This window comes from Epinephelus fuscoguttatus, linkage group LG3 (genome assembly GCF_011397635.1).
Source record: "Epinephelus fuscoguttatus linkage group LG3, E.fuscoguttatus.final_Chr_v1".
Lineage (NCBI taxonomy): Eukaryota > Metazoa > Chordata > Actinopteri > Perciformes > Serranidae > Epinephelus > Epinephelus fuscoguttatus.
Genome location: NC_064754.1, coordinates 5,498,512 through 5,524,268, shown reverse-complemented (window position 1 = coordinate 5,524,268; position 25,757 = coordinate 5,498,512). Strand labels below are relative to the sequence as shown.

General features: G+C 41.4%; 1 protein-coding gene across 1 annotated transcript in view; it reads right to left on the bottom strand.

The window, feature by feature from the left end:
• The window catches only part of LOC125886328 (sialoadhesin-like), a 182,051-nt gene that overhangs the window by 133,148 nt on the left and 23,146 nt on the right, over positions 1-25,757 (bottom strand). Inside the window, exon 7 of the mRNA XM_049572442.1 lies at positions 12,137-12,397. Coding sequence (XP_049428399.1) covers positions 12,137-12,397 — 261 coding nt within the window. The remainder of the gene's footprint in view (positions 1-12,136; positions 12,398-25,757) is intronic.

The following is a 25,757-nucleotide window of genomic DNA, read 5'->3' as shown; positions in this document are numbered from 1 at the left end:
GTACTTGTTTTATTAGATCTTAGTGCAGCGTTTGACACAATTGACCATCAAATTCTACTGCAGAGACTGGATCATTTAATTGGCCTAAAAGGTTCTGCACTAAGCTGGTTTAAATCTTATTTATCTGATCATTTTCAGTTTGTTGACGTTCATAATGAATCATCCTTACATACCAAAGTTTGTTTTGGAGTTCCGCAAGGTTCTGTGCTCGGACCAATCCCATTTACTCTATATATGCTTCCTTTAGGTAACATCATTAGAAATCACTCTATAAATTTCCATTGTTATGCGGATGATACTCAGTTGTATTTCTCGATGAAGCCAGAAGAAAGTAATCAATTAACTAAACTCCATAACTGCCTTAAAGACATAAAAACTTGGATGAGCACCAATTTCCTGATGTTAAATTCAGACAAAACTGAAGTTATTGTTCTTGGCCCCAAACAACTCAGAGACTCTTTATCTGATGACATAGTTTCTCTAGATGGCATTGCTCTGGCCTCTAGCACTACCGTAAGAAACCTCGGAGTAATATTTGATCAAGATTTGTCTTTTAATTCTCATTTAAAACAAACCTCACGGACTGCATTTTTTCATCTGCGTAATATTGCGAAAATTAGGCCTATCCTGACCCGAAAAGATGCAGAAAAATTGGTCCACGCTTTTGTTACCTCAAGGCTGGATTACTGTAACTCTCTATTATCAGGTAGCTCTAGTAAGTCCTTAAAAACTCTCCAGCTAATTCAGAATGCAGCAGCACGTGTACTAACAGGAACTAAGAAACAAGATCATATTCCTCCTGTTTTAGCTTCGCTGCACTGGCTCCCTGTAAAATCCAGAATTGAATTTAAAATCCTACTGTTAACTTATAAAGCTCTAAATCAGGGCTGCCCAATTTGGGGCCCGCGGGACCGATTAGTTTTGGCCCGCGGCCCATGCTCAAATTTTCAATAATTAAATAATTATTATTTTCCCGCTGCCAGCAGTCGGAATATCTCTTTAAATATTTATTTATTGTTGCACTTCCTCTACTGACCACAAATCAGCATTGTGTTACATTGAGGGTAGGGTGGCGCTGTTTAGCTCCCGTCAGCTCAAATCCAGCCGGAACTGACCAGAGAGGGAGAAGATGCTGGGATGGAGGCATGGAGCGTGTGAGGAATTGGCACACTGACAAAAGAAAGTTTAAAAATTGTTGGGAACACGAGTACTTTTTTACTGAAATTGATTCCAAGGCAGTATGTCTAATATGCAAGCAGAGAGTCGCTGTTTTAAAAGAATACAATCTCCGTCGCCACTTCGAAACCCAGCATTCCCATCAGTTCTCAAAATACACCGGAGACGAGAAAAAGGTGAAGGCTTGAGACCTGCTATCAAAGTTAACCTCCCAACAACGTACCCTACTCCAGCCGTCAACTGTACAAGAGAATGCCACTCGGGCAAGTTATCAGCTTAGCTCCATCATTGTCAGAAGCGGACGACCGCTTTGCTGTGGGTGATTTTGTGAAACAATGTCTGACAGTTGCTGCTGACACCGTGTGCCCAAATCAGACGCGGGCTTTTTCCCAGATAAGTTTGTCACGGAACACCGTCACCCGCCGTGTGGAGGATATGGCCGAAGACGTTCGGGGCCAAATTGTCCAGAAAGCAGGTCAATTTTCTGCCTTCTCCATCGCGTGTGCTGAAAGCACAGATATATCGGACTCGGCACAGCTGCTCGTCTTCCTGCGAGGCGTTAATGAGGACTTTGAAGTGTGTCAGGAACTCGCGGGCCTTGAAACACTGAAAGGGACAACAAAAGGAGTGGATGTTTTTATGGCAGTATAGCGAGTTATGGATAGGAACAGCTTAAAGTGGGAAAAGCTATCTGGCATCACGACCGACGGCGCCCCGGCTATGGTCGGTAAGCGAACAGGTCTCATTTATATATATATCATAGTCATTTAATTAAATGCACTGCAACATGAATGTTTAGTTTTGGTCCGTGACCCTCCACCCTGATTCATTTTTGGCCCTCCACTGAGAAGTATTTGGGCACCCCTGCTCTAAATGGTCATGCTCCGTCATATCCTAGAGAGCTCATAGTGCCATATTATCCCACCAGAACACTGTGCTCTGAGAATGCAGAGAGAGACCTGGCCGAGGTAGCAGCCAATCAAAACACATTTAAAATACAACAAATACAACATATAATACAAAAATCCACAATAAAACAACAACTATTCAAACACAGTGGCCTCTCAAGAAAAACAAGCACATGTCTCGGCCACCACATTCTTTATGATGCCCTTGAATTAATCAATGGATATAAGTGTTTCTAGTTTTAGATGTTTTAGAAGATTGTTCCATGTCCAAGGTGCAGAGTAGGAGAATGAAGTTTTCTCCAGATCTGTTCAAACCCAGGGTACATTCAAAGCAACCACCTGGAGGAGCGTAGCTGGTGACTACCAGAGCTGACACACAGAAGGGTGCAGAGGTCGGCCAGAAGTTTGACAAATAATGCTTTATAGATAAAAACATACCAGTGCTGTTGTCTGTGAGTGGTCAATGATGTCCAACCCACCAAATCATAAAGAATGCAGTGAGGAGTAAGTGACTTTGCATTTGTAATAAAACATAGAGATACATGGTACACTGAATCAAGGCTACATAAAATGGAGGTTTCATGCATATACAATATGTCACCGTAATCAATCACAGACTGAAAAGAAGGTTCCACGAGTTCTTTCATAGCACTGAAAGTAAAACAAGACTTATTTCTAAAATAAAAGCCAGTCTTCACTTTAAGCTTCCAAACAGAAACGGTCCTATTATAATTTTTTTATTTAGTTTTTGTCCTGTGTGCCAATAGTTTGCTAGTTGTGCACTTTTACCTGGGCAGCTTTCGTAGTCGCTTTGCTAAGACCCGCCCTACTCTGCCTCTGATTGGTGCTCATTGCCTTCTTTCCAGAATGCAGGTGGAAAAATCATTTACGCCACTGGAGTGGGCTTGGTGGATAATGGCAGGCCCGCAGAGCTAAAGTGAAGGTTTGGGCATCTTAGCTGTGTCTCTGGACATCTGGACAGCTGGAGTACCCAGAGAAAACCACGCTGACATGGGGAGAGCATGGAAACACCCCCACCCCGGGGTTTGAATCAGGTTAGCTGTGCCCAGAGGCTTTATTGTCGTCAAACAATAACAAGTGGCCTCCAAGACTGACTTTGTTTTGGTGCTGGGCAGGCAGTATAAAGTCAATTTTAAGGGCTTTTCCACTGAAAGCTGATGAATGCAGTGAGAGTGAACTAAAACTGTTTTGGGCAAACTAAAACAATCAGCTGATTAAAGCTAAAACACTGTATAGCTGAGGGGAGCTGCAGAGTCAGGTGATCATTTACTGTGACTTCATTACTACAAGCACCTCCTTTCACACCATGAAGACATTGCACCCATTGTTAATATAAAGATAGCCATTAGTTTTCTGTATCCGCCTTGCAATTCCTGGTAAGTACTTTTCTTCAACATGAAAGACATGAAATCATCTCTTGTTGTATTTCCTGTATTAATGATGCTACGGGAGAGCGAACAGCCTCTAAGTTTGCTCCACTGCAAACAAACTTTAAGCTCGAAGGACAGCAACACGATGCAGTAAGTTCCACAGAGGGGTCAGTTTTATTTAATAAATTCATTTGAGCATTTTGTCTTCGTTATTATATGCACAGTCATCACTTCCATCTGCACAGAGCTTTACTGTCTTGGACGGTACACAATACCTGAGTTTATAAGGTTTATATGTTTTAGTGTGCAGAGATGTTGCTGGTGTTACAAACAGCTCTGTGTTGGTCGTCCTGTAAGAACTTATTAAAAGAAAGAGAAGTGAATGTCTAGTGTTTATGGGATCGCACCAAATTGCGTAACATCAGATCTTTTTATAAACTACAAAACACCCTCCTGTGATTTTCTGAAGTGTGCTAACTGCCTTACAATGTAAATGTAGATGTACAGTACCTTGTACGGAGAGAAGGAAGACAATAAATCCACTCGCTGCTGCTGCTAAACTCATGGCTGCTCCTCACGTCTCTGTGTGTAACATCAGTTCACATACATGATAAACACTGTGTGTCAGTCAGTTAGAATAAACATTTCTCTATTCTAAAAATAACAATGTGGTCTGTGAAGACAGTGTGTGCCTTCTGTGGTTGGAAAAGTTGTGTTAAATAGATATCAAGCTGTTAAAAAACAGGCTTCCTTCCTCTTTACATCATTACAATGCATGAGCAGACAAAAGTTTGTAATTCCCCAACTGAAATGATAGTGAGAGAGCCATTACTGACCGACCAACTAACAGACTTGACATCCCTACAGCTAGTGCACTAGCAGAGGTCAAAACAAAGCACACTATGAAAAGTATTTTGGGGTACACTGTGTATAAAGTTAGTACGAGGTATGACATTGGGACACTTTCCTTAACTCTTCTTCTCACCTGTGCTCTGTTGTTTAGTCTCAGTCTAAGCTCACGCCGTGCATTTCCACTGTTGGGTGTAACATTTCATTTTCCAGGGTGGCTGCCTCGCTGACTTCCCCCTGAACCTGAAACTGTCCCATACTCTCTGTGACTTTGTGCAGTCAGTTTTATTATAACTTAATATACTGCTAGTCACACTGAGGGTTTAAAAAATTCCCTGCAATCTATTGTACTTAGAACTTTGAAAAAAAGACCTCAAAAACTCAAAAGTTCAATGAATGAAAAATGCTGCTGTACATCACTTTGATGAGCAAAGATAAGCTGCAAAACAGTTGAATCATTTTTTACACTGTTTCTTTTCACTTAAAAACCGCTCTCAACATCACTGGCACTGCACTCTCCTGGCTCAAATCCTGCCTTTCGGACAGATTTCAGTTCATCAGCATAAACAATTGCAAATCCCCCACTGCTCTCCTGCCAAGGTGTTCCCCAAGGTTCAATTCTAGGCCCCCTCCTCTTCACCCTGTACATTGTCACCCTTGGTCAAATAATCCGCCGTCATGGACTTCAGTTTCACTGCTTTGCCGACGACATTCAGATCCACAGCTCCAACGAAGCCATCACTCCTACTACTCACTCCACCCTCACCAACTGCATCACTGAAATAAAATCCTGGCTGAAAACCACCGTCGTCAAACTTGACTGTGACAAATCAGAAGTCATCATCATCATTCCCAAAACTCTTATCCTTATCTTATTCCGAAGTCCCGTTGTTCCGAAATCATCATGATGCCCTGTGGTTAAGGTCTGGTTAGGTTTAGGCACAAAAACCACTTGGTTAGGAAAAGATCATGGTGTGGGTTAAAATGGAAAAGAAAGTGGCAAACACATAAGCCGTGAGCCTGCTTCGCCTCAAGCCTTTCCCAGCTGACCCAGAGCCGGTCGCAGCGCAACATCAAGGAAGAAATACGCCCGCCGGGAGCTGTTCAGCACCGCGGAGAGCTCCCCACACAACCCGGACCCCAGAGTTAATAACAGGAGGTTATGGTGTTTCACTCTCTTCTCTCTATGACACTTCTATCTCGACCAGTAGTCTACTTTTGTTGCATTTGCTGATCCTCTATGGTACACAAATACAGTATAGCCTAGTATAATCACATATGGGAACAACGGGACATCGGACCAATGCCATGGACCCCCCCCATGTCCGTAACCTTGGTATCATCTTTGAACAAACCCTCTTCTTTGACCAACATATCAAACACATCGCCAAAACAGTCTTCTTCCATCACAGGAACAATGCCCGCCTCCGCCCTTCTCTCTCCTTTTCAGCTGCAGACACTCATTCACACATGTATTACTTCCTGACTGGATTACAGCAACAGTCTTCTCTATGGTTTGTCAATCCAATCACTCAAGGAACTACAGTATATCCAGAACTCAGCTGCTCGTCTTCTCACACACTCCCGGCTGCACCCGTAACCACATCACCCCCGTCCTTCATAACCTCCACTGGCTCCCCATCCCCCAGCATATCCACTTCAAACTCCTCATCATTACTTACAAAGCTCTCCACAACCTGGAGATCTCCTGAGCTCCTCCACCGGCACTACCTCCCTATGAATTAGTTCATCTCCTTTCTTTTATTGCTGTTGTTGTTCTCTGCAAAGCAACTTTGAGTAATCTGAAAAGCGCTGTATAAATCCAATGTGCTTTTATTATTATTATGATGATGATGTTGTGGTAATTCATGTAGGTCCTCTGTAGACTAGAATAGAATATCTTTTTTGTCCACTAGGGGTGGCAATTTGTCTTCAGTTCACCAGACACAAAAGACGACACTGTAAAAAGCCGACAGTCGGTAAGACAAGCAAATGAAGTCATTAACAAGCACTTAAACGCATTAAATCAGCTCATTGATTGTCAGTGTTTAAGTCTCATCATTCACTTTGTTGAGTTAAGGACATTGATGGTAAGGGACTTCTTAAATACACTTTTAGTCTGCAGAGGGACTCTACAGCACCTCCTGGAGGTCAAGAGCTCAAACTGGCTAAAGAGAAGAAGGAAGCTATCTGCAAAGACACTCCTTGCTTTCTTCCTCGTCCTCTCTGCAAAGAGTTCAGTCAGCAGCTTTTGTGGCTTGCAAACTATTTTACTTGCCATTGTCACAATCCTAGAGAGTTTATTTTTGGATGTACAGGTTAGGTGACTGTACCAGGCTGGTGCGGATGAAGCTCATAAACCTGCCATACAAACACCAGTTTGTTGCACGTATTCATGGTTTCCCAAGCAGATGCACTGGGATGCATTAAGATCAGTACTTATTGATGTCTGTCACTTTTGAGATGCCCACAAACTTTTATTGTTTCAGGGGAGCTTAGGTCTCTTTAAGGAGAGCTTGTTCCCCCCTGGTTCCACCATAGTTTGAACACTGAACACCTCACATTAACATGTTGACAGTTGGAACGATGTATTAACCGAATACTTTTATTCAATAAAATATCAGGTACAAATCAGTACAATCAATATAATAAGTCACAGGCTTAGAATACACACAGAACCACCGTAAATAAAAACCATCTAAGTTGTGTATTGAGAAATTAAAACACTAACTTGATGGTGTTACAGCAGAAGTAAAATGAGCAGAGGAATATTCACAGTGTTTGACAATAACAACTGATGAACTGTAAAAAACAAAACAGGAGATCAGTGACAGATTGTGGTAAAGATATACTGTATACAGAGACATGTACGTGAAAAGATGTTCTAGCAGCACTGGCTGTAAAATGATGCTCCTTCGTAACATCTTCAATCTAATTCTGTCTTAGGATACTCAAGAGAAATGACCGAGGCTGGATGTCATAACAACAGTTAATACAGTTTATCGTCTCAAACCTATTATTTAAAACTTTTTGTTTAACCTGCTTAAACATTGTTTAAAAGACCACAGACTCGTGTTGTATTCATACTCTTGGTTTTTTGAGGACTGTGCTGTACAATACAGATGAATCCTCCGCAGGCTCTTCTTGTATTGATCTGTGAATGAAGAAAAGACTTTGAGAATTATTTTAAGAGCTCAGAAAACTCCCAATATTAATCACAACAGGTTTAAAAAAAAATAACAGAGGGATTCAACTGCAATAAAATGATGGGAATTATGTTTATGTGGCAAAGAAAACTCTGATGAACTCACTCTGTGGCAGCACCAGCACTCATAAAGTTAACAACAGAGTACTCCACATCATCCTCGTCCTCTTCTTCCTCCCTGTGTCTGTTGGGTTGGTTTAGCCTGACATTGGAGTAGAGAGGATCTTCCTGGTTTTTAGAGAAGCTCACACTGGCATAGCAGAGGTCGTCCTGCTGCTCTGATGGTGTTGTCTGTCTTGGAGCTGGAGGAATGTCATACACTGCACCCATGTTTGCCTGTAGGGTAAACAGCACAAAGACAAGAGTTCTTGAGTCCTTAGCTACACAGGTAAATGTGTAAGTATGATTTGTATTGCCCTGTATAAACACAAAATGATCTTGTAGTAAAATATTACAGGGTTAAAGGTGAGTGGGTTATTTCACATCTCCAAATTCCTGGTTTCAACCTTTATTTCATGTTCCCTCTTGTGGATTCAGGCCTCATTTTCAAAGCCAAATGGTGAACCACAGGTTTGAGATCACTTCTGGTTTTGTCGTTGTAATTCCTACTAATCACCAGCAGAGGTCAATAAAGTTCAAGGATTACCTGACTCCTCTTTTATTAACAAAACCCAAACATGTATGTGTAGATGAAGAGGCACATTAAAGGACCAAAGACTGAGCAAAGGGGAAAAAGAGTATAACAAAGACATACAGCTATGGGTTCATCAAATGGAAATAAACAGTGTGAAAAAGAGAGGGTGATGGGGGCAGAAATGGTTAAAGGATCCACTTATATTGTGTTCTTCAGACTGCATTTCAGTCATTACAAAGCACTCTGCTGAGTTTAAAATTGATTTTAATGCTCAGAGAACAAAGTTTATAGTCTTCTCAAAAGCTCATGCACAGTTGCCTTTTAGCATCTTCACTTAAATCCATTAAGAGTGTCCTCATACACTCATATCACGTCATACGAATATAGATGACAAGCTTTCAGTTAATGTACATATTGCGACTCCAGTTTGGAAGCTTAAAGTGAAGACTGGCTTTTATTTTAGAAATAAGTCTTGTTTTCCTTTCAGTGCTACGAAAGAACTCGTGGAACCTTCTTTTCAGTCTGTGATTGATTACGGTGACATATTGTATATGCATGAAACCTCCATTTTATGCAGCCTTGATTCAGTGTACCATGTATCTCTATGTTTTATTACAAATGCAAAGTCACTTACTCATCACTGCATTCTTTATGATTTGGTGGGTTGGACATCATTGACCACTCACAGACAACAGCACTGGTATGTTTTTATCTATAAAGCATTATTTGTCAAACTTCTGGCCGACCTCTGCACCCTTCTGTGTGTCAGCTCTGGTAGTCACCAGCTACGCTCCTCCAGGTGGTTGCTTTTAATGTACCCTGGCTTTTAACAGATCTGGAGAAAACTTCATTCTCCTACTCTGCACCTTGGACATGGAACAATCTTCTAAAACTAGAAACACTTATATCCATTGATTAATTCAAGGGCATCACAAAGAATGTGGTGGCCGAGACATGTGCTTGTTTTTCTTGAGAGGCCACTGTGTTTGAATAGTTTTATTATGGATTTTTGTATTATATGTTGTATTTGTTGTATTTTAAATGTGTTTTGATTGGCTGCTACCTCGGCCAGGTCTCTCTCGTAAAATAGATTTTCAATCTCAGTGGGACTTCCTGGTTAAATAAAGGTTAAATGAATAAATAAATAAAAATAAAATTGGCCTCTCATTAACCTATTTTGACACACAATGGTAACAGAGCTACCATTCAAGGAGCTGGCATGCCCACTGGGACCAGTTTGATTCAGTGTCTTCAGTGGATGGGGATCGAACTGCCAAACCCGTGATTAATGGACGACCAACTCTCCTCCAACCCAAGGTAAAAGGTTTAGTTTAGGTGAAGAAAGTATCCAGAAGGGGACATGAAGCACTATTCACATGAGTTTCCCGGTGACAGTGGACTCTGAGTGATACCTGAACTCTTCTTCCTCACCTGTGTGTTGTCGTCTGGTCTCTGTCTAGGCTCGGGGGTTTGTTTCCAGGACCTCTTTCTTCTGGATAAGAAAATAAATGAACAAGCAAATTAATCATCAAACAAAATTACAATACAAGTGACCAGATTTACTGAATATTATCACAGAAAAACTTAGTTGCTCACCTGATGAATAGAAAGACTAAGACGAATATGATAGCCAGAAAAATAGCTGTGATGGATCCAGCAGCTACTGATTTCATTGATCCTGTGAAACAGCAATCAAACAGAGCAATTAGTTATGGAATTACAGGTTGTTTTGGTCCATTAGCAACTGATAATTACACATTAAATCATAGATCCTCAGACAGAAGTATTCTAAATAGTGACTCATGGAAACTGTAGCATTGCTTTTGCATCCCTGAAGGGACAGTAAGACAATTGTGTGTCCTCCTGTGAGAAATTTTGCACCTCAGGCAAAGATTACATTGACTTTGTATTCAAATGATCAAATCTTTATTCTTCGCCACTGAGCAGAGCTGACACCTTCCATGGATTTATGGAGAGGTTAGGGAAATGGAGTTCGGGAGGCCACAGAGAGAGAGACTGAGATTCTGACAAACCGTCGCATGACAGGCAAGCCCTTTCCCAAGCTGCTGTTGGAAGGAAAGAAGAGCTGACCTTGACTAGGGGACGAGAGAGAGTTGCAGGACTTGCAGGAAGCCTAAAGCTTGGAAATATTTTCACTTTAAACTTCTGCAGACAGCTAAGACGCAACTGGTTCCTTTCATACTCAAATTGAGGGTCTGCATTGGTCTGGTGTCCCACAGGTGCATTTCCCAATCCACTCCATTCCAGTTGTCCCGGCTTTGTTTTCCTTGAATTGAATTGTTGAATTTCAGCACGGCCAAGTCTGAAGCCATTCTACTCTGCCCTTATTAAAGTAGTTCAAAAAAGACATGTTGACATCTGTTTGTCTGAGCTCTCTGCTCGGTAGTTGAAGTTTGCAGAAATAAATTATGTGTTGTAACTAAAGAAGGCTTGTACTGTGATTGGCTTGTTTAACTGGAAGGTTAAGATAAAGTGTAAGTGACTGGGCTATGGACAGACACATCAGTATGACTTACTTGACACAATAATTGGATTAAAGGTGGAGTTACGACGTCCTCTGCTGTTCTTGGCTTCACAGTAATAATTCCCACTGTGTTCAGCTCTGATGTCAGTGATGGTGAAGATCTGTCCTGATGCTTTTGGTGAGTCTTCATCCTCCTTGTACCAGGTGTAGTTAGCTGCTGGGTTAGCATCACTGCTACAGGTCAGAGTCACTGAACTGCCCTCCACTATCTCAGCAGAGGGACTCACTGACACAGAGGGAAGCTTTGGAGCATCTGGAGGAGAAAATGTTTCGAAAAGTAAATTCCTAATATGTGCACACATACAGTACTACAAAGCTGATTCAGATTCAGATTTTAAGCTAAGGGGAACAAGGTCATCATGATGACCGCCACCTACTGGGAGGGGCACCAAATAACATAGAATTCAGAAACAGACAATTTCATAATTCATCTGATGCCTTTTCTACTAATTCTTCACTGGAGATCATGAAGCTGTGCTGCAGGTTCCCAACATGATCACAGAGAAACTGTGTAGTGATTAATTTGCATCTACTGTATGGCACTAAGTGAAAATACACTATTAATACATTTTAATCATGTCTTAGTGAATTACTCATGACTCATTAAAGCTGTCGGCTTTGTAGCAATGAAAATGTCTCAGTAAAGCTAAACAAGTAGGTATTTTTGCCCTGGTAGTTCTGTGTGGGTTTACTGTCAGTAATATGCCTAATAAGCCTACGTACTATCATGACATTTCCCTCCATGGCCCTATTTGTGACCGCAGCACTTCCTGTGTTACTGTGTGATGTGGTTCATGTTCTAAGCAAATTTTAGGAGTTAAGTTAGAATGTTAATCTTTTAGCCATAGTTACATCTTATGTCTTCAGAAGCATTTTCTCGATCTCACAGATGTCTACTTTCTGCATGGACAGATAAAACGTTAGCTCGGAGCAAAGCCAGATGTTTAAATCCAGTATTTTCACAGATTCTGCTGTACTCTTCTACTCCTTGGTTGGACACTTTGTGGGGATACTGGATTGAGATTGTGACTTAGCCCTGGGCAAACATTTTACCTTTCTCAGCAGAGAAACTTTGGAAGCTACAGTTGATTTGTGTAACTATGACTGCTAAAGTCTGATATTAGCTTCAGCTCAACTTTGGGACTGGAAATGGATTGTGCCATCCATTTCTTACAATGTAGCTGCTGAATGAAAGTATTTCATTTCATGGCCAGCATGGACAGGAGGAATTATTGCAGTGACCAAAATCCTTTTAAAAATTAACAAATGGCATGCAAGTATAGTATTAAGATAGACTTGATCTGAATCATTTAAACCCCTCATAATGCTACTTTAGACCATGTTTCTCCCACCCTCAGCTCATCAGATGTTTACATCCACTACATGAACACAATGTATGTCAAAGTGAATTCCCAATGTTGTACTTACACTGGACATCTATGTGAACAGCTTTGGAGTTGTTCTTGCCATACTTATTCTCAGACTTGCAGTGGTAGATCCCGCTGTCCTTTAAACTGATATTGGGGAAAGGATATATGTTTTCTGGTCCATGATGCAGTGTTTGGTTCTCCTTGTACCAGGTATAGTTAGCTGCTGGGTTAGCATCACTGCTACAGGTCAGAGTCACTGAACTGCCCTCCACTATCTCAGCAGAGGGACTCACTGACACAGAGGGAAGCTTTGGAGCATCTGGAGGAGAAATGAGAGACAACTTATCAATCTTTGTTTACACACCAGTTTTTAAGTATGGACTGCCAAAGCCAGAAGGTGGTTACTGTGTTATCCACCTACTTTAGAAGTCCTGAGACAGGCTGTTGTCACCTCTACAAAGCTAGCTGTCAGGCTACAGTGACCTCTAACAGACCTGTACATGAAACTTACGTCCTGTATCTGTGAAGAAACTTAGTGGCCTCTAGCTACAGTGAAACCATTTAAGATACTGCACAGTGGCCACCGTCAGGATGAATCCTAAATGGAAGCTGTTCAAACCTTACTTCCATCAGGGATTACTGTATATTCCTATTACTTAGGTAGTTTTCCATTTTTCTGCTTGTATATAATTTCAGTGTCACAGTATTTGTACTTGTGGTGAAGCTTATCAGACGTGACTGATGGAGCACACCTGCTTGAATAGCTAAAGTATCTAACATAATAAGGCATCTGACACAGACAGACATTTCCCTGAGACCTAAATTCAACAAAGAAGACAATAAGAAGTACTCGTGTTTACATTTTACTCAGGCTTGTTGCTGATTCAGTCTTCCTCCTACTCATAATGTAATGAACCTCTTCCATGTTGCAGCACTGTGCCAGGATTGTGTTACTGCCGACTGCGAAGTTGCGCTCGGGTTCAAGCTTGTGCCAAGTTTCACAACGACATTTTTTGAATCCATCATTTGACTCATTGTAAAACATAATAAGTATTCATGCTTTTTACTTACACTGGACATCTATAAAAATGGGTGAAGAGTTAATCTGTCCATGTTGATTCTCAGATGTGCAGTAGTACTTCCCTCTGTCTTCAGAGCTGATGGACATGAACTGATATACACCGTCTGATCCTTGAAGCACTTTTTGGTTTTCCATGTACCAGGTCTTTTTAGCTGCTGGGTTAGCATCACTGCTGCAGGTCAGAGTCACTGAACTGCCCTCCATGATTTTACCAGAGGGATTCACTGACACAGAGGGAACTCTTGGAGCATCTGGAGGAGAGATTTCAACAGAGGTTTTTCAAGGTTAAAGGTGTGTTACCAAAAGAACATATGGTATTTTAGACTTTGAAGGTGCTCTGACAAATGGATGTGTGACTGTTGAGTCCCAAAACTGCATAAAACACCTAAAATCTTCTGGAGCTGCTCACTTAATGACAGCAGACTGTGAATGTGGAACTAATCCATCAATCGATCATTTATTTGTCACATGGAGTTATACGAGATACAACTCCAGTGAAATGTGATCCCATCAGCTCCTTTAACTTGTGCACTTTAATTTAGTCCCTTTGAAAGGTCTTTTTACATTGTTAGCTGCTGCTTTGTTATTGTCCATGTTTCCAAATGGTTCCAAGATGGCTGTATGGTTGCTTCTCCCGAGCAGTGATCCACAGCAGGAACAGGACAGCACCTCACATTCCTGTTGACACACCAGTCCCTATTCACTGTAAAGCACACACCTACTCTCCTTCTCTCAGAGTCCTCTACTTTGTCAGATCAGCATATTGAAAAAGAGCCTCCTGGTTGAATGGCGCTGTCCAGGATTCAACCAAGTTTCGGTGAAATAAAGAATTTTACAGTTCATGAACTCTTGTTGGAAAATAATATGGCACGGAGGTCGTCCAGATTTCTTTTCCAACGCCTGTACAGTGGCGAGCAGCTGGGGCCCATTCCTCTTACTTTTTCCAAGATGTTTACTGAATTTTGACTGAGCTACAGAAACTGGCAGAAGTCGACAGGAGGACAGTTTACAGACTGCTAAGTCGATGTCCTCATCCCGATGAGTGACTCGCAGCCACACGACACCACCATCCAAAGCCAGCCACAAAAAGCACCACTAAGAGCCTAAACTTTGCACAAACGCAGCAGAGCTGACAGAGAGGCGACTGCAAATTTCTGCGCCTACATCAAGCTCAAGCTATATGATAATGAAAGTGAAAATGTAGAGCTGAAGAGAGTAGGTATCATCAGCAAACACTGGACAGATTTAAGCTGTATGTTATATTCAAATAAGCTTTACACTCACATTTCACATCCATGGTGAAGTCATTAGACGTCCTCCTCCCCAGCTCGTTCTCTGCTGTGCAGTAATACTCTCCAGAGTCAGAGGACTGGATGGAGCTGAAGACAAGCTGTGGTTCTTCACTGGGAGGTCTGGGGTTTACTGTCTCCTTGTACCAGGTATAGTTAGCTGCTGGGTTAGCATCACTGCTACAGGTCAGAGTCACTGAACTGCCCTCCACTATCTCAGCAGAGGGACTCACTGACACAGAGGGAAGCTTTGGAGCATCTGGAGGAGAAATGAACATGAATAACTTCAAAAGATGACAGAAGACATTATCACAGACAAATGACTATTTTTACATATTCTTCTCTTTATATACAGGTTCTGTTTGCTGAGTCAGTCCTGACAGTCCTCTCAGTCAAGATCTAGTTGTTAGCAGAAGTTAATGTTTTGTAGTGTAATATTTACTGAAGTGTTTATACTGTACCTTTAAATTGACTTTTAAAGATACGTGTTTAAGCAATGTACTCTGTGCACTGACAAGACACCCACTAGTTTATTATTTCATGCATTCCTATGATACACACACTCACTGAGCATTTAAGTATTGTGGTGGAGAAGTACCTAGGCATCATTTCTAAAAATAGCATGAGGATGGGCTCAGAAACACTGGTGGAAAGTTAGGGGAATTACAGCTTGTCCTGATATGACCCTGGTAAGAAGAGGCGGTCTTAGATTGTTCCAGGAAAACATTACGAGTACAAGTAAAGAGGCGGGGTTTAGGATGAAAGGAAAAAAAGTGAAAACTCAGCAGAAATGTGACATCGTTACGATCAGAGCCAAGTGGGAAGGATTAAGAAAGAGACGACTCAGCAGAAAATCTTCAAAATAAATACGAGTGCGCAAACAAAGAAATTTCAGTCTTGCTCCAGAGCTTGACTCATTGAGTTGTGATGTGTTTGTTGCCTGCGAGCACATTAAACTCAGTTGCATCTGATTCTACGTGTCTCCAGTGATTTTTTTTACCTCTGAGTATTTGAGTTTTTGATATCTAATGGAAAACAAAGAAAGTCCGTTCGAGAAGATGGGAACGAGGTCGCGAGCTTCCTGGCCCAGCTCCCGACCATTTGACTTATGCTTCTACAGTTTGTTTCATTATTGTTATTGGTTGATCACTTCCTTGTCATGTTTTGTAAATAATTCTGAGTCTACAAAACAGTTTATATAAAATTATTGGAGGTGGGAAGAGAACCATTCGTTTTATTTTGGGGGAAAACAGCAGGCTCTTATTAATACTTTCACTGGGCCGTCCCCATGAGTCAGAAAAATACAACAAACTCTCTCCTAATATTTCTTTATACTCACAGCTGTTGCATCAGCTGTCATTATATTCAGCCTCTGTGGTTGTAGCAGAACTTATGTTTTTCTGATTTGTTCCTGACAATACCCCTCATAAAAAATAAACTAGAAATAAACATTTAAATAATAAAAAATAAAATAAAAAAAGTAAACCCACTCTGGAAATTAAGTGAAACTAAATCAAATTGAAAACTAAAATTAAAAATAAAAACTAACAAAAAATACAAAACTACAGTATCTTGGAGAGAAACAACATATTATATTTCTTATATCACTGCATCACAAAAATTATGGATTTAAAATGTTACATCACAGCATGTATCTGAATATTGCTTCTGCTAGTAGTCATTTAACTTTTTGTTTCTCTAAATAATACTGCTGCATCTAAGATTTAGAAGACTCCAGTGAGGTTTGGTCTGAAATTGTAATTGTGTTGTAATGTCAGAACGTATGTGTCTTTTTTGTCCTGACACAGTGGATTAAACTTACACACTGAAGGAGAGGGGAACTCCTCGTGTCCGTTTAAAGCACAGGAGACGTTGTCACTAAGACCAAACTGGGCTTTATAAGAAGACGTCTCCACTCCAGTAATTTCCACTTTATTATTGAACCAGACGTAGGAAAGACGACCAGCTGGACTGCAGCTGCTGTGACACTTCAGCTCTGCCTCAGTAACAGACTGGTAGGCTGTTATTCTGGTCACCTGCACCTGGAGAGCTGGATATGAGAACAAGAAACAATATTATCACTGTGTCTAAAAAACAGATGATGGATGTACATATCATACACATCAACACAACAGTATTAATTCCTATAAGAGGTAGAGAGCATTTGTATCTGTTTATTTATGCAACAGTAATTACACAAACACATTGATCCTTATCCACATGTTGAGTGTTTTTAAATGTACCGTGTTGGTGTATTTACATCAGTCTGTGTTTACCTGTGACAGTCAGAGTTGTACCAGGTAAACTACTCCTCCATTCAAAGCTTGGTGTTGTGAATTTGAAGTGATACTCAGCTGAGTCACTCTCTCTCAGGTCAGTGATTCTCAGGGTGGAGCATCCTCTCTCTGTGTCAGTGACCTGAACATGACCTGCAAACTGGGAGTCTTTACTAAGGTCCTCAGGCTGTGAGGGATTCTGCCACTGACCTTTACGTTCAGGACTGAACCAGAATTTGGATTCAACATGATTCTTGTAACTGCTGTAAGTGCAAGAAATGTCCACTGATGAGCCTTTGGAGGCACAGATGTTTCTGTCAGTGTACGTCACTCTGTTGCAGGTTTGACCATCGGCACCTGAAAGATAAAATCATCTTCTGATCATTTTTAAAGTGCAGTCATTGAGGAGTCACAAGTGGGATCTCCATATTAAGGAAACATGAATAACACAGCTCCACTAGATGGTGTTATGTTCATAGATATATGTGGAGTAAACTCACATGTTGGAGGAGAGGGGGAATCCTCATATCCTTTTACAGCACAAGAATAGCTGTCTTCATGATTATAGTTGCTTAAATGAGAAGAAGATGCTTCTGTCTGAATTTTCTGTCCGTTTTTGTACCAGATGAAGGAATAGCGATCAGGTACGCAACTGCTTTGACAGTCAAGCCCATTATCTGATCTGCTCACCTGGAGACCTGGATTTGTGAAGAGGGAACAGGAATGTTATTTTAGACAAAACTGTCAACACACACACACATGCAAATAAACACATCTATATTATTGTTTTCTAGATGTTGAACATTTGTAAATAATTAACATATGAATGAAAATGTTACCTGTGACAGACAAAGTGACTCCAGGTGAACCAGTATAAGCATTGGGTTGGTTTGTTATGAACCTGAACTTGTACTCAGCTGAGTCGCTCTCTCTCAGGTCTGTGATTCTCAGAGTGCAGTAGTTCCTAATCTTATCACAGTCATACTGCACACGACCTGAATACTGTGGGTCTGTTGTCAGATCTACAGGATCATGTGGATACATGTTGGCAAACCAGAATGTTTTCTCAACTGCATGACGGCCAGTTGTTCTGGATGGGTATGTGTAGCTGCAGTGTATTTCCACTGTTGATCCTTTTACAGCACAGATCTTAGTAGGACTGTAAGTCACTCCCCAGTCATCCTGACCCTGTATCACTGTAACACAGAGCACATCAGGAACCACAATCAGACTCAGAACATCAGGAGACAGACTTTCATTTGTACTGAAGGAACTTCAGTGTGTGAAATGTTATTTAAACCTGATGGTACCTGACCCTATTTTATAGGCCTCTGCTCGCAAACTGCATATCCATAATGAAATTAATATATCTCTGCAACCACAAGGTCTATTTGAATACTTTTGGTGTCATGGTAAAGGGGACACTTGTGAGATTTGTTAAGATGTGTAAATATCAGTATATGTGTTATATGTGAGGAGTAAATGAAGATGGCACACAGCACAAATGAAATATTTTGAGGTTCGCCTAAAAAAAAGCATTTTTAGGATGTGTATCCCTTTGGAATGATGCAGCAGCAGCTCTAAACCTCTATCACATCATAGTACAATATGTGAACATTAACTCTGCAAAGGTTGATTCTCAAAGCAGAACAATGTAAGAGAGGTTTTAGTACAGAAAATTCAGGCGAGCTCTCCAAAATTGCTCCATGTTTACATGTGATTTTTGTCATGTACAATCCTTATCTTTCATTTTTTGTTTCTGTAAATCCCTACTGATACACATAGAACTGTCTGTTTCGTTTTTTACTCTATTTCCCACTCCAAACTGACCATTTGAACCTGTTTCTATTCTGAGCTTTGGAGGCCTGTATCTCCGCGACGGCTTGACACCTCGTTTGATTCGTTAGAGCCAATAGAATGACGCTATACCCACCAACACGAGATTGACAGCACTGTAAGCCAATCAGAGTCAGCAGAACGCGTTGTGGGGAGATGTCGGCTGCTGCTGAGACGGACAAGTTTCGGTCGTACACGAAGGGAGCGTGAATGAACAGCAGAATGCGCATTTTACGGTGAAATTAATAAGGTAAGAGCCATATTACAAATATATTTTGGCAAAGAGATTTCTGTTGTTGTTGTTGTTCTCTGGGCTGTAGCTCTGTGATGGTTAAAGGGAGAGTGATTTGGAGTATACATGTGGAAAGAGTGGAGTCTCAGTGTGTGTGTTTTGAATAACATGTGGTCGAGTTAGAGCCCGAAATATACAGAGTGGGTCGGGATATCGGTGCTGTTGGAGTTAGTTGTTGTTGTTGTTTATTTAGTTGATGTTAAAACTGAGTTTGGGGCATGTAAAAAGTTTTTTTTTACAGCCTTGTAGCTGAGGTTCTGCCTTTGTTAGCAGCTCTAGAGGTCCCCCAATTGGGACTTTAGGGCTCAACAGGTTTCTTACGTCTGCTCTCATGCCATCACACTTTAAGTCAGTGTGAGACAAAGATTAACTTATAGTTCCAGCTTGTTTTTGGTGTTGGCTGGGGGCGTGTAAACAAACTTTACAAAATGTTACAGACTAAACTTTGACTGTTTTACTGCCATTTCAAACTGAAGACTTATTCTGCATCACATGTTTCTGATATGTTTACTTCTTTTTCAGGACTTTTTAATGTCTGTCCCTTTTTATGGTTATTTCAGGTTATGCCAAAGTGAACAGAGGTGTGGAGAAATGTGCAAATCATTCAGTTTTACATGATTATTTATAATGCAGAGAAACACAGTCAAAGATGAAGACATGATCTCTGCAGTTAATCTCTAAGTGCACTGAGGCAGGACATCATACACACAGTGCGGTGAAGGAACTGAAATTCACTGAACTTGTGAACTTGAACACAGCGTTTACAGAAGAGATAGCTGAAGATAAACTGGTAGATGAGTGTGGTACATAAAAAAAGAATCTGCCTTGCTCGGTTGCTTTTCTTTGTGTGGTCAGGCTGCAGCAGAGTGTGAATGGAAACTGTAGAGACATGCAGAACACTGAGGTGTGGGCAAATACTGTGACATGTAGATAACAACTTCTTCCACAGAGAGATAGAGACACAACTACTGCCAGATGTTTATTTTAAAAAAAAAGCTGCTCAGATTAACCTTGGCTGATGCACACGTCTGTTTTAAAGGAGGAAATGTAAATTATAGCTGTATATCTGTATCAGATATGTTCGACTGGTAAATTCACAGTTCAGATTAATCAGAATCAAAATATAGTAAACTTTTATTTCATGGATATGATTTAAATTTCCTCTTCTCAAACAAATAAATCTGAATCTGAGAAACAGTATTTACTGAAGCACTTCCCTCATCTCATTGTTAGCTTCTTCCACAACAGGCAAAATTGTCTTTTCAAGGTTCAGTTCCAGGCAGCAGTACATGCAGCCTGATCAGTGTTTATGAGAGGAAACCACAGAGGGTTAAAGTTCATCAGTCCTGTGCCCAAGTCCTCTAAGGCGAGCTGTCTGAATGACTTCAGACCTGTTGCACTCACTTCAGTAGCCATGAAAGTATTTGAGCACCTGGTTTTGGCCTATCTAAAATCCCACACCGCACCCATCAAGGACCCTCTCCAGTTTGCATACAGCACTAACCGGTCAGCTGAAGATGCCATCAACCTAGCACTTCACTATACTCTCCACCATCTGGAATCACACAATACATATACACGCATTCTGTTCACCGAATCCAGCTCAGCCTTTAATACCATTCACCCACTCATACTTCACAATAAACTAGTAATGAACATTCACCCTGCCATGTGCCAATGGATCCTACACTTTTTACTGAGCAGAGAACAGAGAGTCAAAATCGGCAATAAAATATCCTGCCCCCTGGTTATCAACATGGGGGCCCCTCAAGGTTGTGTACTTTCACCATAGCTCTTCGGTCTGTACACCAACAACCTCACATCTCACTCCAGCTCAGTCAAGGTCTTTAAATACGCGGACGACACAACAATAATTGGCCTCATCTCAAGCAACAATGAATCACCCCACCGTCAAACCGTGGACAGCACAGTCAAATGGTGTGCAGAGAACAACCTGCTGCTCAACACAGCAAAGAACATGGAAATCATCATTGACTTCAGACACAAACAAAATCCCAAATCCCCGGTCCATATCCACTCCCAGCCAATAACCTCAACAGACTCCTTCAAGTTCTCAGGCACTCATATCTGCAATAACCTAAAATGGCACACAAACACTGATCTCATAATCAACAAAGGACATCAGAGACTATACTTCCTCAGACAACTAAAAAAGTTCAGTCAATAAAACACCTCCTGGTCCAATTCTACACAGCCATCATCCAAAGTGTCATCACCTCCTCCATCACAGTCTGGTATGGTAACACGGGCAGTCACTCAAAGATGAAATTACAACGCATCGTGTCCAAGGCCTCTAAGATCACCAGTTCTGCCCTCCCCTCAATCGAATCTATATTCAATCAGTGTGTTTCTACACAGGCAAATAAAATCATCTCAGACCCCTGTCATCCAGCAAACCACCTTTTCCAGACCCTCCCTTCTGGTAGGCCTCTCAGGTCACTTGACACAAAATCCACCCGCTTTAAAAACAGCTTTTTCCCCACAGCAATACAAACACTCAACTCCCTCCGTTAGCATGCATATGGACTTGTTGTAGTTGTTGACTGTGTTGTGCTGTTGTTGTGTTTTTTGTTATGTGGGTTTTTGGTTTCAGGTGTGTTACCTTGTGGGGGTTTTGGCTACAGGGCTATTGTTTTCCACAATATGTTCTTTGGATGTCTGTCTGCACTTTATTCATGTATGTCTGTATGCACTTGTTGATGTTGTGACTATGAAGCAGTGTCCTGTATATATGTGCCGAAAGCAAATACCACCGACTCCGGTTGCGTGGCAATTAAAGTTCTATTCTATTCTATTCTATTCTATGTTTATTCTATTTTATTTAATTTTATCCTATTTAATTTTATTTTATGTCATTTTATTTAATTTTATTCAATTCAATTCAATTTAATTTAATTTAATTTAATTTTATTTTATTTCATTTCATTTTTGTGTGTGAGTGTGTATGCACTGTTGTTGTGTATTAGGCCCGTTTCCACCGCAGGAACTTCGGGGTAATTTTATGGGGCCGGGGCCGTTGGTGCGTGTCTCCACCGCAGGAACCACCCCCGAAGGACAGAGTTCGGAACTTTTACAAGGGCTAAACAAGTCCCTGCCTTGGTAGGTCTGAGTAGGTACTCAGAACAGCCCTGAGAAACTCCTGGCTGGGGCTTGGGGTTTACTTGGTGCTGATTGGATACACTCAAGGCTGGATGTGACGTTAACAGAAAGCGACAAAACAGCCGGCATTTTTAAAACTCAGCTGACGAGAGTTAGCTCATTCATAACTAGAAAACCAGCAGAGTTTAGCTGTATCACATTTTTCACGTCACTATATCACCGTTTAGACTAATCTGGTGTTAAAGTCTATAAACACAATGATTGAACAAACATTACTATTTCTGTGTGCACATTTTTTAATTAATAACATGGTTATCGTAGATTAGCTGGGCTAACGGTTAGCTGTTAGCTATTAGCTGTTAGCTGTTAGCCGTTAGCGGTGTCTGTAATCACACAGTAACTCAATAAATGGTCTGTGAAAAAAATATTTTTTCCAGCAGATACCTTAGTTACAACATGATTGAGCTAGCAAAGCAGTTTTGTGTTGCTATGTGTGGTATTTATTTAGTTTTGGGAAATCACGATGTCTAGAAAGCATCAGTGGCTGCAGCTGACAGGGACAGCTAATACTAGCAGCAAAGCTAACATCAGGACGTCATCTGTTAAAAGCCTCCCGTTGTCGGATACGACATGAAACTACTCCAGTTAGCTCGAACATAACGTGCGAACGGACTCCGCGAGGAATGTCCGCAGTCATTCGGGCTTTCATAGTCGAGCGCACTTCTGCGTTGTAGTTTCCTGTAAAAATGTCTGTGAAAAATCCCCGCGATGTGAAAAATACATGCCGAGCAGTCACTGGTGCGCGGAGCAGAGTCCGCGCAGTCGTAAAATTTGAGCTTTGCTCACACAGGGCTTGCAGACATCCGCTTTGAGTCAGCGCGGACCTCCGCAGAGACCATTCCGCGTACGTTCCGCCCGAGTATGTTCGGGCCTTTAAGGCTTCCAGAGAGATACATGGTACATTGAATCAAGGCTACATAAAATGGAGGTCTCATGCATATACAATATGTCACCATAATCAATCACAGACTGAAAAGAAGGTTCCACGAGTTTTTACTTAACACTTAAAGTAAAACAAGACTTATTTCTAAAATAAGTCAGAGTATGTTCGGGCCTTTAAGTCTCCACGCGGACTCAAAGCAGACGTCCGCAAGCCCTGTGCGCGCAAAGCTCAGATTTTACGACCGCACAGACTCCACTCGGCGCACCGGTGACTGCTCGGCATGTATTTTTCACATCGTGGGGATTTTTCACGGACATTTTTACAGGAAACTACAAAGCGAAAGTGCGCTCAACTATGAAAGCCCGAATGACTGCGGACATTCCTCGTGGAGTCCGTTCCGCGTACGTTCCGCCCGAGTATGTTCGGGCCTTAAGACATCCGCTAGAAAAAAACAAAAATTTTTCACGGACCGTTTATTGAGTTACTGAGTTATTACAGACACTGCTAACGGCTAACGGCATCCCTACGTCGCCCGGGTCAAAATGGTCATGCAACGATAACATTACATCCAGAGCCCGGTAACTTTACAGGAACTTTCCACCTACTCCACTCTCAGTGGAGACACGGCAGTTGAGAGGGCTGAGCGAGAGGACGTTCCTGTAGTAGTTCCTGCCCCCCAAATAGGAACTTCTTCAGTGGAAACGGGCCTATTGTAATTTTTTTATTTAGTTTTTGTCCTGTGTGCCAATAGTTTGCTAGTTGTGCACTTTTACCTGGGCAGCTTTCATAGTCTGGTCGCAAAGATCCTCCCTACTCTGCCTCTGATTGGTGCTCATTGCCTTCTTTCCAGAATGCAGGTGGAAAAATCATTTACGCCACTGGAGTGGGCTTGGTGGATAATGGCAGGCCCGCAGAGCTAAAGTGAAGGTTTGGGCATCTTAGCTGTGTCTCTGGACATCTGGACAGCTGGAGTACCCAGAGAAAACCACGCTGACATGGGGAGAGCATGGAAACACCCCCACCCCGGGGTTTGAATCAGGTTAGCTGTGCCCAGAGGCTTTATTGTCGTCAAACAATAACAAGTGGCCTCCAAGACTGACTTTGTTTTGGTGCTGGGCAGGCAGTATAAAGTCAATTTTAAGGGCTTTTCCACTGAAAGCTGATGAATGCAGTGAGAGTGAACTAAAACTGTTTTGGGCAAACTAAAACAATCAGTTGATTAAAGCTAAAACACTGTATAGCTGAGGGGAGCTGCAGAGTCAGGTGATCATTTACTGTGACTTCACTACTACAAGCACCTCCTTTCACACCATGAAGACATTTCACCCATTGTTAATATAAAGATAGCCATTAGTTTTCTGTATCCGCCTTGCAATTCCTGGTAAGTACTTTTCTTCAACATGAAAGACATGATATCATCTCTTGTTGTATTTCCTGTATTAATGATGCTACGGGAGAGCGAACAGCCTCTAAGTTTGCTCCACTGCAAACAAACTTTAAGCTCGAAGGACAGTAACACGATGCAGTAAGTTCCACAGAGGGGTCAGTTTTATTTAATAAATTCATTTGAGCATTTTGTCTTGTTATTATATGCACAGTCATCACTTCCATCTGCACACAGCTCTACTGTCTTGGACGGTACACAATACCTGAGTTTATAAGGTTTATATTTTTCAGTGTGCAGAGATGTTGCTGGTGTTACAAACAGCTCTGTGTTGGTCGTCCTGTAAGAACTTATTAAAAGACAGAGAAGTGAATGTCTAGTGTTTATGGGATCGCACCAAATTGCGTAACATCAAATCTTTTTATAAACTACAAAACACCCTCCTGTGTATTTCTGAAGTGTGCTAACTGCCTTACAATGTAAATGTAGATGTACAGTACCTTGTACGGAGAGAAGGAAGACAATAAATCCACTCGCTGCTGCTGCTAAACTCATGGCTGCTCCTCACGTCTCTGTGTGTAACATCAGTTCACATACATGATAAACACTGTGTGTCAGTAAGTTAGAATAAACATTTCTCTATTCTAAAAGTGAGGATGTGGTCTGTGAAGACGGTGTGTGCCTTCTGTGGTTGGAAAAGTTGTGTTAAATAGATATCAAGCTGTTAAAAAAACAGACCTGGCTTCCTTCCTCTTTACATCATGAATATGCATGAGCAGACAAAAGTTTGTAAACCCCCAACTGAAATGATAGTGAGAGAGCCATTACTGACCGACCAACTAACAGACTTGACATCCCTACAGCTAGTGCACTAGCAGAGGTCAAAACAAAGCACACTATGAAAAGTATTTTGGGGTACACTGTGTATAAAGTTAGTACGAGGTATGACATTGGGACACTTTCCTTAACTCTTCTTCTCACCTGTGCTCTGTTGTTTAGTCTCAGTCTAAGCTCACGTCGTGCATTTCCAGTGTTTGGTGTAACATTTCATTTTCCAGGGTGGCTGCCTCGCTGACTTCCCCCTGAACCTGAAACTGTCCCATACTCTCTGTGAGTTTGCGCAGTCAGTTTTGCTATAACTTAATATACTGCTAGTCACACGTATGCGTTTAAAAAATTCCCTGCAATCTATTGTACTTAGAACTTTGAAAAAAAGACCTCAAAAACTCAAAAGTTCAATGAATGAAAATACTGGCAAGATCCATCAAGCCCGATTTCACCAACATTAACAAACCTGACATCACAACAACGTGGCAGTGACCAAGCAGAACCACCTTTTTAACAATTTTTATATCTAGTGTTTTATGTAGAGTTTGTGCCGTGAATGTGCTGTCACAGCGTTGAAACTGCCATTTTGTGTGTGTGTGTGTGTGTGTGTGTGTGTGTGTGTGTGTGAGT